Raw genomic sequence first — 14,214 nt, forward strand, 5'->3', positions numbered from 1 at the left:
TTAGTAAATTTATTTGTTAGATCTATGATAACTTATTGGAGCTTGATTTTATAGGCCCATGGTCCCCACTGTACCTTGGATACAATCATCTTGATAGTCTCAATTAATTTATTTAATTATCAATTAGAATTATCAAAGTTGACCAAGTCAATTTTGGATAGTTTCATAAAGTTATGTAATTTAGAGAAGACAAGAGAAATTATGGTAGATTTATAATTTAAGATAAATTTGTATCTAAATTAACAAATAAGTTTAAATTAAGATTCAAATTATAAATAATTATTTTGGTAAAGTGTTTAAATAATTATTTAATTAATTAAATCAGTAGAAAATAATACATGCCCTGATTTTAAGTCCAACAGGCTTATAATTAAATGGGAAATTTCACGCGCCTAAAGCCCGTGATAATTTTTACCTAAGGCTGTTAATTGGCTATTATTTTATTGATTTTTAATTAAATAAATGACCTAATTGAGCCTATAAAAAAGTGCTAAGTGAGAGATGAGAAAAACTCAAGTTTCTGAGAAGATTAGAAGAACTAGTAGGTTTTAGATTCTCTCTACAAACATAAGTCATTTTCTAAGCCTCATTGTTCTTTTCTCTTCTTCTCTCTGTATCTATCTCATGTGTTGAGAATCGCACACCCTAGTCGAGGTGATTCTAAGGATACTTTGGAAGGTTGTGAAGAAAATTGAAGAACGATTCAGTTTCTTGGTAATACTCTGCGACAGAAAGGATGCAAGGGTTAGAGAAACTAAAGGAAGGACTCTATCATTCAGCTGCATATAATGTAAGTGTTCTTATCATTATTTCTGTTTGAATGCAATTTTAGAAACATGTTCAAGGTAATCTTATATTAATATGTTTAATATATGATTTACATGAAAATAAACAAGATCTTGTATAAGTTTTCCCAACATAAGCGTGACGAGAGGGCACGTGGAGTAATTATGTGTTAAGTAATTGAATAAATGTGTAATTATGTGAATTATATGTGTTATATTATGATATGACTCCTTATGCATGTGTAAGTGTATTAACTATCTTTAAAAGCCTTCTTTTGTCGAGAATCGGCATTTTCATAATTTTGACCCGTTGAGGCTATAATTGTAATTTTATGTACTATGTGTTTGAGACCACATTATTATGTGGATATATCTGAGATATTTGGCACGAGTCGGTCATTTTGAGCAAATTAGTAGAAAAGTCATAACAGGGTGAGCCTAGGGGTATTTTGGTAATTTGGTGAATTATCAGGAATTATTGGAATATGAGATATATTTGAGAAATATATTTTTGTTTGGAGGATTAGTGAATTAATTGAGGATTTTAGGTGTAATTTGAGGTTTATTGGGAATTGGTGCTAAATGACCACTTTGCCCTTGTGGGGTTTTAGGTCAAGAGCATGGAAAAGGGGTAGAATGGTCCTTTTGACCAATACATTGAACTAGAGCCAGAGGGGAAGATGGGTCTGGTCATTCACGTTGGTGTGCTCTCTCTCTTTCCCCTAGTCTTCTCTCAAGGGGTTTGGAAGACAAGGCTTAGCTTGGAGCCATTGCTAGCACTTATTGGGAACTTTTGGTGAAATTTGAAGATTTCAGTGGGATTAGAAGTTGTAAAGACCACCATTCTGTTTAAGATTTTCAAACTTTGGTGGTAATCCCTTGAGCTTATTCTCTAATGTTTTTCTTGGTGAGTTTTTTTGGGTTTAGACTCTAAGCATGCTAATTGCTCGTTCTAAGGTGTAATTGAGAGTGTTTTTGATCAGTTGATTTGTATGTGAACTGCCTAGTTGATTTGGGGTCATTTTTGGGTCATTTGGTTCAGATTGCGATTTCTGAAATCGCAATTTCTGGGTTCCTCACGATGGCGTTGCAATGCTTGGGATGAGCGTTGTAGCTCGCTTGAGTGTCTTCGAGGGTGGGTTTCCCTTGGACCGACGTGGTGCCGCAACTCAAAATGGGGATAATTTTGGGGGAAAACTCTCGACCAGTATGGCACCGTGACCTTTTGTGGAGGGTGTCGCAGCTCAAAATGCATACTTTTAAGGGAGGCTTCTCGACCTATTGTGGGGCCGCGGCGCAGCTAGGGGGCGCATGCGGAACTAAATGTGATATTACAGTATGTTGGTTTTTGGTTTCGGGAAACCAAATTAGAGCGCTCAGGGATGGTTCTACTACATGGTTTAGTGGAATCTGAAGTCTCAAGGGCTAGGGATTGGTCTCGAAGCCCTTTATCGGATTAAGATCTCGATTAATATTTCCTCCATGTGTTGTGACTAGGGTTTCCCAAAAGGCTCGGGTGAAAAGGATCGTGCTCACGGTCGCCTCGTTAATTTGCTCAGGACTTGAGGTGAGAAAACTGGCACCTGCACGCTTTGAATACTTGTTCAAATGTGAATGTTTCGGACTATGTATAATTGTATTGTATATGAGATGCATATATGTTTGTATTTTTCTGGAAAGCTCGACTTATAAGTCGCGGTCGACATTAACATGTGGAATGTAAGTCGTTATGGTTGGGCCAATTCGGGAGTGCAGTATGCGGTTGTGTGTCTCTATGGCCTCGCAAGTGTATTCTGTGCCTGCATGAGTTTGATTATAACTACTAAGCATGGTATTCATGATTTATATCCTCTTGATTATCTGTTCTGTTGAATTGAGTTTTCTTGCTGGTCCTTGGCTCATGGGTGCTACGTGGTGCAAGTAAGGGCAAGGAGAAGTTGGACCAGTCATGAGTTGGAGAACTTCGAGGGCGACGTGTACATATGCTGCCTGCTCGACCGCCACAGTCGAGACTTCTTTAGTGAATCTAGGGTTTTAGTTTATTTTGTCGCTTAGGTCGGCCATTTTGTACCTTGTTTACGTTTGTATTTGTTTATAAACTCTTTTCTGGGATCCCATGTACATACTAAAACTTTTAATGCAAAGTAAAACTTTTTTGACCAAAATTTGTAATACCTAATTATTTTATGAACTTTAATTACACGTTTAAGTCCAAATGACTCGTTTAACGAGTTATGCATTATTTTAAATACACAATGTAACAGTCCTAGATTAGTAGGACGTTACATACTTGGTCGACTTGAAAATAACAAAAAAAAAAGAAAAAAGACATGCGTAAAATGTAAAAAATTTCTAAAAACCGTAAAATTGAAAGAAAAAAAATTAATAGTAAAAATGTAATTTTTTAACGAAATTAAGTATTTTATGTAAAAATCTCTATACGTAATGCATGAATATATGTCTCTCTTTCTCCTTTTTCGAGAGAAACTTAAACTTTATTTATAAAATACTTGTTTGTTACATTTTAATGTAATTAGATTTAAATTAAATATTCATATTTTTGTTCATTACTATCTAGTAAATATGAACTGTGGCTTCAACCTTTTAGATTGAGAAGTTTACAAAATTACCTAAGATTTAAAAAAAATACTAAAAATACATAATTTAGACAAAATTATATAAAAAAGAGGAACATAATCGTAAATACAGATTGTTTTTAATAAACAAAGTTTACAAATTTGTAACAATGTAGTTTTTTTAACTAAAATTTTCAAATTTGTAACTATATGTTACAATTTTGTAAATAATATTTATAGACTAAATAGAAAATTATAATAAACAGTAAAATTGTAAGTAAGAGCTACAAATTGTTATCCATATTTTTGTAATTTTTATAAAATTTCATATTTTCTATTTTCTTTTGAAATTTACGGTGTGGTATACAATGATATGTATATATTTTGTCATATAATTGTAATTTAAGCATCCATAATTATTTTTAGTAGTACATATGTTTAATTATTTGGTATAATTAATGTAAGTGTTTTCTTTTGTGATGTGCTTTAGTAGATTAATATAATATTAATCGAGTTTTAGAAGTGTAGATATACTTTTATTTGATTTATAAATTTCAATTTTGTAGCATATAAATTTTGTATAATGACATCTGCATTTTGTATACTAATATATAATTTGATTGATAAAAAAAATTAAATAACACATTATTTAAATGTTAGTAGTAATTTCTCTTTAAAATCCCAAAATAAATTAAGACACTATTTCGTCAAGAAGAAATGAACTCTACCATATACATTATTACAATAAATTACCTTCCTGAAACCAACTATCTACACTTGCCAAAAAAAATGTAATCAAGACAAAGCGAGGGATAAGAAAAACAAATGAACCCATACCCATCAGAAAAAAAGGACAAATAAATTCAATTTTAGTAAATTGACTCTATACTTTTCTGTGATAGTTTTTTTCTTGTTTCCATGATAGCTTCATTTCTTTTCTTTGATATTTCTTTGACAGCATCCTGGTAATGCAGTTCTATCAATTCCAGCTCCATCCTCAACTTATCCTCTTCGTCTTGATTTGAAGAAGACACTTGGCTTGGATAGCTCATTAAGGTCACCGAACCATGGCTCTCCAAACCAGTAAGAGAATCTCTCGCTTCTAAATATGATGCATTGCTATTGTTGTCAGCATACCCAAACTCTGTATTCCAATAAGAATCAGGGGAGCAATTTTTGTCACTACATTCATGAGAGATTGCAGAAGCATAAGACATCCGATCTTCCTCTGTAACTTCATCATGCAGATTTGAATTTGCGTTAGAAATGACCTCATCAGCCTTGGAGTGGTTGGAGTTATCAGGCATTGATTGAGCGGAACCTTCAAACGAGGAAGAAGTCGGCAAAACTGGATCATTCGAGGTGCTGGCAGCTTCACAAACATTTTGGTATGATCCAATCCCGCTTTGTGCATATGTTGGTGTGCCAGAGTCTTTCTTGTGTGTCATATGGGCAGGTCCTCCATTTGAAGCAATTAGATGATCAACATGAACACAAGGCTTCCAATCAGGTACTAAATTTATGAGCACCAAATCAATTAATTCTGCTATGAGTTTAACATTCTGTTCAGGTAATTCTAGTTGCTCAACCATTTCACTTGAAACTGAAAGGGCTGTATCACTATTGAGATAGAATATGAAATGTATATTCCTAGCGCGACCTGTAAATAGGAGAATGTAGTGTATAGCATATGCTGTTAAAATTGATACAGATTTAAATGAATTAGAGATGAGCAATACATGATACGTACCATTTTCATCAGCTATTCTTAGTATTAATGATGCAGAGTTCTCACCATTTTGCTCTCCTTTTAGGAGAAAGAAATTGCCTCTCTTTGTCCTTTGAACCTCCACGCTGAGAGAATTGAAAGATTCAACTGGGTTAACAAAAGTAGTAATAATAGGTGGCTCACCATCATCAATAGATATAACTTGGGCATTTGTAGGCCCTTCAGACATCACGCAACGATCTCCAAAGGCTCCAATTTTGGGCAGAACAATATCTGGAAGTGGCAGAGTGAGATTTTTTGCCGAGCCATTTCCTTGGAGAAAGGGGTCCACTAAAAGCTCCTTAGCTGACAATCTTTCAGATGCTGGGACTATACACTTCTCAATAAAAAGTTTCATGGATGGATCAATTACTTTAGAAAGTGCAGCTGGTTTTATTCCCTGTAGAGTGTATCAGTTGTAAATAATCAGATGACTGACAAACCAAATTACCGACTAAAGTTCTTAAAAGATAGTATATACTTCCTTAATAAAAGATAACTTACACTAGTAACCTTCTTATATATCTGAGCTGAGTTTTTGCATTCACTATAAGGGTAATCAAATGTCACCATCTCCAGCATGCACATTCCGAAGGAATATATATCAGCCAGCTCATTGTAACTCTCATCGTACAATTCAGGTGCCATGAACTCGGGGGTTCCTATTAGGACCACATCCAAACATAAGTAAAATGAGCAGATAGCAAACAAAGAAACCATGAAGAGTAGAATGCAAAAATGAGGTAAATTATCTCAAGAGAAATCCCAGACCCACATGATGTACCAATTAGTACCTACCAATTACACTTTTAGCATTAGCCTGCTCCAAGACAGTTGCCAACCCAAGATCTCCAATCTTGACTTCTCCATGATTGCCGTTGATAAATATGTTGTCACACTTTAAGTCCCTATGTATAATTGGTGGGTTGTGACTGTGAAGGTATTCTAATCCCTTCAAAATTTGTATAGCCCATCCCTTTAAAGCCTTTATGTCAACTTTCTTGTGTTTCTTACGATACCTGCATCGTATATTCAACCACCAATTACAAGGCCACTCCACCATAAGATAAGTAGGAACTTCATTACAGATTTAAAGAAAGAAATACATACTGTCTCAAGCTCCCTGAGGTAAATAGCTCTGTAATAATATTGACAGTCTTGTTCTTATCATCAATCCAGGAGTTGTAAAACTTTACAATATTTCTGTGCTTCAATGATTTCAAGAGATGCACTTCTGAGTATAGTCTCTCTAGGCCATCTGGTGATTGTAACACCTCATCAATCTGAACTTGGTTCCATGCCACTTCAATTCCATTGACTTCATCGAAACCTCGGTAGCTGATTGCTCAAAAGTTAAGGATACATTTGCAGCTTAAGATTCAGATTATTTAATTCTCATCATTTTCACATAATTTCTTATCACTTCATTTGTATTATATGAAAAGTATTAAGTTCATATGATCATCATAAACCAATCAAAATAACAATCACCTAAAATTGACCAAAAAAAAAAGGATACACTGTCTTGAAAGCACCTTTCCCAAGCACATCTTTGTACTGTTAGAGCAAAAACAAAAAATACATTTATACCGATGAGCTAGATGTGGTAGTAGAGAAAATACAAATCAGAATAATATTTTTCTAAAAATTAAAAAAAATGTAACTAAATACAGTTCTATAGATGTCAATGATGTGATAATACCGAAGTTTGTATCCTTGTCCTTGGTTATTCAGAGCTGACTACAATCAATCTGTAAAGCATTGATCAATAAAACAGGATTGATAAAAACATTACCCTAATGTATCGACAAGTCTGGTCAATCTCAAGAACATCAGGATCGGGAGGCTCCGGAAGGCCTTCCCCATCTTCAGAGCTCTCCACAGCTAAATTCATCTTATCAAGCTACCTATAAATGATCAATTTTAAAAAAAAAAAATTATTTCATTTATGTCATCAATGCCTAACCGAAAAAGGAAAATTGAGCTTAAAAATTTACAGGTACCAAGTTTGTTTAAACAAATGATTTGGTTAAAATTCAATGGTGAACCACATTCAAACAACACATTCGATTTCCACGAGAACATTTATTATAAAATAATTAATTCAAATTCGGAAAAATTAAAACAAAATAAAGATATTACTCGCGTATCCCATCAAGATAATAAACTAGAAAAATTACCCCTAAACAAAAACATAAAGCAAGATGAATTTCATTCAGATAAAAATTTAATTTATTAATGAAAAATCAAACGTATAATTAGAAGGTTAGCTTCTGCATACGAAAATTTAAAAAGAAAGAAAAAACTTAATAAACAAATAGAAACCTTACAATAATCCCAAAATCTCAAGACAAGAATCAATAATACATGAGAGAGGTCAATCACCTGATAAGATTTTACCTGTGAAAAAAGAAGCTCCCTCGTATTTGAGCTTTGAGGAAAACGAAACCCTAATCAAAAGCCAAATTTTGGAACAAGTGTTGGTATGGATGATAATGTCGATGGCGTCGTCCTCTTTGTTCTTGTTCTCGGGATTGTGTTATATTTTTCCCTTTCTTCAGAGAAAGCGGAAAACACGACGCGTATTTATACTTATCCGTGAACCATTACTATCTGTTTTTGTTTCGGATTTAGGATTCCATCAATCCTAAGCCTAGTCTTGGTAAGATAGTTTTTCTGTGCAACGAGGGTAAGGGGCGTCATTTGATTGGGTACTTTTGGAAACTAAATGACGTGGATTAAAATGTCTTTTTAAAGATTAGATGATGTGGATTAGGATGTCGTTGAATTAAAGTGATGGTTTGAGTTTGGTGCTTTCTGGTAGAGATTTTCTTTTGGTTAATGGCTAATCATAATCATTTTTTCAAATTTTAAAAGTTTATTTTATTTTCTAATTTTTTTTTGAGTAAATTTTAAATTCATATTTGAATTTTCATATAGCTGCGAGATAAACGTTTTTTATGGTTAGTTTTTTTTTTAAGTATTTTTTTTTTGGAATAGGTTTTCTTTAAGTATTTTAAAATAAGATATTTCCTACTTATTATTTTAAAAGTTACATTTAAGTATTAAAAAAATTGACCTTAAAAATATTTCACTCCCCTTCGTTGCATTTATTAATTTTTATATAGACAAAAAAAATTAAAGAATTTGCTAAAAAAAATTGAAGAATGTATAAATTTTTTTTTTTACAATTACCTTGTGTAATAATTTAAAATTAGGAATTTTTTTCCTTATAAACTAATATTACACAAAATATACTTAAATAATACCACATGAAAAAAAAACATTTTACGCTATCAATATCTTCTCCAACACCATTCAACCATAACACCAAGCTTTGACAACCGGAAAACTCCATTAATGTCAACGATCTGATTGTGCAACAACACTAATCATCAAGACAACAACCACTCAATTGAAATGACAAGAAAATATTCAATCTTGGACAAAATCAAACAAAAAAAACAAGCTACAAAAAACTCAAATTACAATTAGACAAAATTCAATCATCAAATCTATTTGAAAAAACTTATAGTCGATATATTCAATTTTGTAAAACGATTCAAATGAAGGGAGAAAGTGTTGATAAAGAATTGTCCCACCAATTAGAATCTAAATCTCAAAAAATAGTATAATCGGGTATGTTTTTTCATATAAATTCTCTACATTATTCATAGAATTATGTTGCAATATCGTTGTTACACATAATTTAATGATATTTGTATCTACACTTTGGTTTTTTCTCTGATTATTTAAGCAAATCTGAAAAGATAAATACTAAATTAAAATTATGAGTATTATTACGAAAATATGGAAGGTACTATGGAATCTTAAGTTGATGATAGTTGTTGTCACATTATTGTTAGGTTGTTTGCGAATTGGTGGAAAAAGTAAACTTCTTTTGTCTACATTTTAGAAAATAGAATCAATACTAATTCTGATTCAGAGCAACAGACAATGAGATGACAACAATAATTACGTTGGTTTTGAAGTTAGTGGGGAATTGACACCAAGATATTGTAAATATGAAGACTTTTTATAGACACTGTTACAGAAACTACGTTACAACCTTGAAACAACACACATTAACCTATAGTATCAAGTGAAGGAAGGCTACCAACCCCTGAAAATAGTGGACGATGGTAGTCTCATTATTTTACATGCAACTAAAACCAAGGAGATAGACTTCACAATATATCCATTATGTGTGAACACAGTCAACTGTTGGTAACAAATTTACCATGTGCTCAGCGGAATGCACATGATGGTGGACCCGAGAGATTTCAAAAAAATTATTTAATTTTTTTAAATAATATACCATTAATATACATACATTAATCAAAACAAATACACAAAAAAGAACATACCAGTTGAAGTCTATCAAGAGTCCTTACAATCCTTTAGTGTTTAATTAACAAACATCAATCCTAGCAATTAATAGGTACTCAGACCACGATCTTCCAAAGTGTTATGTAATGACCCAATTCACTAATATGGCTTAAGGGCCTTGATTAGTGTGTCACGAGGGCATAATTGGTTTATGTGTGAATATATTGATTTAATGCATGATTACATGATAAGCATGCTTGTATGATTATATGTATATAAATGTGGTTAAATGTAATACTTGTGAGAACCACATTATTATGTGGGTAAATCTGCAGTGGGCGACTTGAGGCGATCCTAGGGAGCTAGATAGCGGGAAAGTCACAACGGGGCCTAATGTTTGACTTTGGACAAGTCAAGCGGTATTTCAGGTATCGGGTGGTAATTTAGATTACCGGGTTATGAAAATAAATAATTGGAGATATATTTGAGGTTAGGAAGTCTAGGTGGGAATATTGGGGAATTTTACCATTTTGCCCTCGGGGACGTTTCCGGTACCCCGAGCTTTGGGATTAGCTAAATTGCCTAAGGATAGACTTAAGGAGCTACAGAAACTAGTAGAACATAAAATATACCGACTCTTTCCTCTTCCTCTCTTTCTCTATCAAAGGAAAAACATAGAACATAGGATTGTGGCTAGAATTCTGAAGATTAAAGCTGGGATTTAGAGGATTAGCTCAGGGATTGTCAAAGGAACTTAATCAAGGTTGAGGTAAGCATTGAATCCCATTTTCTGTGGTTGAAATTCTGTGATTTTGAGTGAGTTCTAAGTGGTTTTTGGGTTTTGGTTTGAAGATTAAATTGAGGCTAGAATCTTGGAAGTTAGCTCAAAAAGCTCTTGGAGGATTGGTTCTGCAGTTGAGGTAAGCTCGAATTTGAGGTTTAATGGCTGAGTTATGGTGTTTCCATGGCTGGGTTTTGTGTTCTTGAGTTAGAAAGTTTCAGTGATTGAAATAGGTTTTCAATGGGTTTGTAGTCTAGGTTTTAGCTGGGTTGTGTTGTTGGAATCTTGTGGGAAGTTTTTGGGTAATTGAGTTGTGGAATTACGGTAGTTTTGAGTGAGTTTGCATGAGGTTTGAGAGTTAAAAATGGAGGTTTTTCTGGGTTCGAAGGGGTCGGGCCGCGACATAGTTCTTGGTGGCCCGCGGCCCTTCGAAGCTGATGTGTGCTGAGGAAGGAGGGCGGGCCACAGCATGGTCTGAGTAGAGCCGCGGCCCTTGTCTGTTTTTGGGCATTGGGAGGCCTCTGGTTGGGGCCATGCCGCGACATGGGTGGCTAATGTCGCGACCCTTAAGGGATTTTGGGATTTTGAGATTCTAGGCTTGGGAATTTAACCTTGGGTGCTCGGGACTGAATCTTTTACCATGTTTGGTGAAATTCAATGTTCCGAAGACTAGAACTTTGTCTAGAAGCTCTTTTAAGATAGTTGATGGTATCCTTTATCTTGGTTGTGACTAGGTGCTAAGCTAGGGCTCGGGGATCGGATCGCGCTCAAGGAGCATCGCTCGTAGCTAGTACACTTGGAAGCCAAAGGTAAGAAAACTACACCCGGTTGTGTATTTGTAATGAGACTAAGGGTTCCCTAATATGTATGCTTTAAAAGGATGGTATTATGCCATGTAAATAGTAAACCAGCGGCTAAGAGTGCCAAATGTTACACTTGCGCACAGGGTGCAGCTCGGCCACTGGTAGCCGAGGACAACTTATTATGCACTGAGCTCGGTTTAAGCGGGCCGGAGTCAGTGGGGTAAACAGAGGGTGCGGCCTAAGTTTTCGGCCCTAGTTATTATGTGTTTTGACTATTATTAATGATTGGTAGCATCATTGATTCCGATTACATGCTACGTGATTAATGTGGAATGTTAAGTGGTTGATCATGCTTAAAGGATTATACTCTTGTTGTGATTGTTGAGATGTGTATTATGTCTTCTTGCTGGGTCTTGGCTCACAAGTGCTACGTGGTGCAGGTAAAGGCAAGGGCAAGCTTGACCAGCCCTGACTTGGAGAGCTTTGTGAGCAGAATGTACATGACCAACTGCTCAGCCGCCACGGTTGAGAGGATAGCAGGAACAGTAGAGCTATAAATGTCTATTTTGCCTTAGAGTGGCTGACGGTAGTCTGTATTGTGGAAATTTTGTAAACCAACTTTTAAACACTGTTCTTTTTTTTGGGATCCCATATGTAAATCTGTTTGAATATATGAATTGTATCTTTTGAGACCAAAACCATTTTAACCCTAGCACATTTATGGATTAGTGACACGTTTTGACTAAATGACTTGATTAGCAAGTCCTGCACCTTTATAAGTACATAGTGTAGCGGTCCTAGCTATCCAAGGTGTTACAACTTGGTATTAGAGCGTCATAGGTTTAAGGGTTCCTGAAGATCGGCTGGACATGTACATTCGCTGCTAGAGACAAGCTTGATTCAGTGTTTGGTAATGTATATATGTGCTTGTATGCTTATATGCCTGGAATGAACTATGATTGTTGTTATCTGTTGGATTAATAGGGAGCATGAGATACTGATAGGGCCTGGCCCTTGACTATTGTGAGAGAATATTGAGGCATGTCTATTAGCATCGCCGTGCATGTACATGAATATTTGGATGATTAACTGCATATTATGTATGGATGAATGCTTGTTTCATAGCTATTGTGTGATGAGATTGGGGCATGCTTATTAGCAGTCGGAGCATGTGGATAAATGCCTATATGTTGATTGTTTGTGTGTGGTTATGTTCCATTGGTGGATTTTGGAGAAGATTTTACCCTGTCATCATGGTCTGATTGGCGAGTCGTTGATTGCAGATTGACTTGGATAACTATGCATCCAAGAAAATCTACGCGACTAGCCGGCACTAGGTCTGGGACCGGGGGTGATGACCAGGGCCAGATTCCTCTGCCAGTCCCTGAGAACTGGCAGTAACTTATGGCTGATATGCAGGCTCGGTTGCAGAGCCAAGATGAGCAGATTCGCCTTCTGCAACAGCAAGCTCCATCAGGGAGTGCTGCCCCTATCGTGCCACCTGCAGTGGTACCAGTTGTACAGCTGGGGGAGGTTGGGAATAGGTGGGAGTCGTTGTATGAGCAGTTCAGGAAGCAGCAGCCCCCAATCTTTGAGGGTGGACCGGAACCATTGAAAGCCGAGCAATGGCTAACCATGATCACTACAATTCTGGATTTCATGAGAGTAGAGGGGCATGATAGAGTGGCCTGCGCCACTTATATGTTGAGGGAGGATGCCCGCATTTGGTGGGAAGTGGCATCGCAGACCAGGGATGTTACTGCTTTGAGTTGGGAAGGTTTCAGAGACTTGTTCAGTCAGAAATACTACAATGTTGCTGTTAGTGCAGCAAAAGTTAATGAGTTAGTGGGTTTGGTGCAAGGCAATATGACCGTTACTGAATATGCCCTAAAATTTGATAGACTTGCGAAATTTGCACCAGATCTTGTGCCTAATGATGCTGCTAGGCAAGATAGATTTATCAGGGGGCTTAATGCTATGATAGCCCGGGATGTTAGTGTTGGTTTTTATTGATCAAATAAGAGATTATGCGCAGCGGAACAACAATCAAATTGTCAGATTAATCCCATAAGATTTCTAGATCTACTTCTTCACACTCATATATATATTGAATCAAGGACAAGAATAGAAAAATTACCTCAGGTCCTTCATTGCTGCTATCTTTTCGTATGGCTAAATCCTTGAGATCTCACACCAAGATCTTCCAAAATGTTCTCAGGCACACAAAGAACGAGTGTGGGCTCGCTATACAAATAATAGACAATAACTATTTATCAGATGTTCTCAACACATGAGATCTGATAAAGTTTGGACCTAGGTTTTGTGAAGAACAATGACCTTTGTTTTTGTCACTGTTCTCTTTTCTCTGAGAGAATCCTAGATATTTTTCTATCCCTGAAAACTTACGTACTGTGAAAACTGATATCCAATATTTAATAATATCCAATATATTAAAATATTTGTTATTTTAAACAAATTCAAAATAACTGATCAGTTATCAGATTTTTGTTTAAATAATAATATTTTAATCATATTAAAATATCTCATTATTTATTTAATATTTAAATAACTAAAATTGTGGAATCAAGAGACCAAGTCTATCTCTTATGCGTGTAGCACAGTACCTGTGCACTGTGCCACACGTGTACCACATGCCTGTGCAGGCATGTGATTTTTCCCAATTTTTATTATTATTTAAATACCGAAAATCCCAAAAATAAATTAATTCAAAATTAATTATAATTTTTGTTAAATCAAATAATTAATTAATTCTTAATTAATTAATTACACACAATTAAACAATAATTATGTCTGATACATAGAAAAATATTTTACTTATCACATAAGTCCTTTTGACCCATTTTTTGTATTTGCCTTTGACAGTGATTGTTTGAGCCATTTCGGGGACCATGGACCTATAACACTAAGCTCCAATAAATTGAAACTGAATAATTAAACTCTTTAATTATAATAGTTAATTTATTAATTATGATATTACTCAACTATAAATTCAGAATTGCATTCTTTATGTTATAGATATACTTTTACAGAAATCTTTTTCTTAAGTCGTCCATTGATATAACCATCTTACAATAGTTCAACCCTCTAATTAATTAGTTCATAAATTAGAATGGGAGAATTACCATTTAACCTTTCTAATTTACTTCTTATT

General features: G+C 34.9%; 1 protein-coding gene across 2 annotated transcripts; it reads right to left on the reverse strand.

Moving 5' to 3' along the window:
• Positions 1-4,006: 4,006 nt before the first annotated feature.
• Positions 4,007-7,766, reverse strand: LOC133802665 (probable serine/threonine-protein kinase WNK6). 2 transcript variants are annotated; one of them, XM_062241027.1, is made up of 8 exons: positions 7,530-7,765; positions 6,925-7,036; positions 6,649-6,686; positions 6,240-6,467; positions 5,928-6,148; positions 5,634-5,791; positions 5,112-5,529; positions 4,007-5,021 (listed from the first exon to the last, which is right to left on the reverse strand). In XM_062241027.1, exons 2-8 carry the CDS (start codon positions 7,021-7,023, stop codon positions 4,231-4,233), a joined length of 1,953 nt encoding a protein of 650 aa, XP_062097011.1. In that variant the 5' UTR covers positions 7,024-7,036; positions 7,530-7,765; the 3' UTR covers positions 4,007-4,230. The 2 variants fall into 2 exon arrangements, with proteins under 2 accessions (XP_062097011.1, XP_062097004.1); XM_062241020.1 differs by having other exon boundaries at positions 4,007-5,529; positions 7,530-7,766.
• Between the last annotated feature and the right edge of the window lie 6,448 nt (positions 7,767-14,214).

The sequence above is a fragment of the Humulus lupulus genome, chromosome 1 (genome assembly GCF_963169125.1).
Source record: "Humulus lupulus chromosome 1, drHumLupu1.1, whole genome shotgun sequence".
Lineage (NCBI taxonomy): Eukaryota > Viridiplantae > Streptophyta > Magnoliopsida > Rosales > Cannabaceae > Humulus > Humulus lupulus.

Coding starts and splice junctions, on each gene's coding strand:
- LOC133802665 (XM_062241020.1), bottom strand. CDS start 7,023: ATGAATTTAGCTGTGGAGAGCTCTGAAGATGGGGAAGGCCTTCCGGAG. Junction 6,687..6,924: donor AGACTTGTCGATACATTAGG/GTAATGTTTTTA, acceptor TTGCTCTAACAG/TACAAAGATGTGCTTGGGAA. Junction 6,149..6,239: donor ACCTCAGGGAGCTTGAGACA/GTATGTATTTCT, acceptor TATACGATGCAG/GTATCGTAAGAAACACAAGA.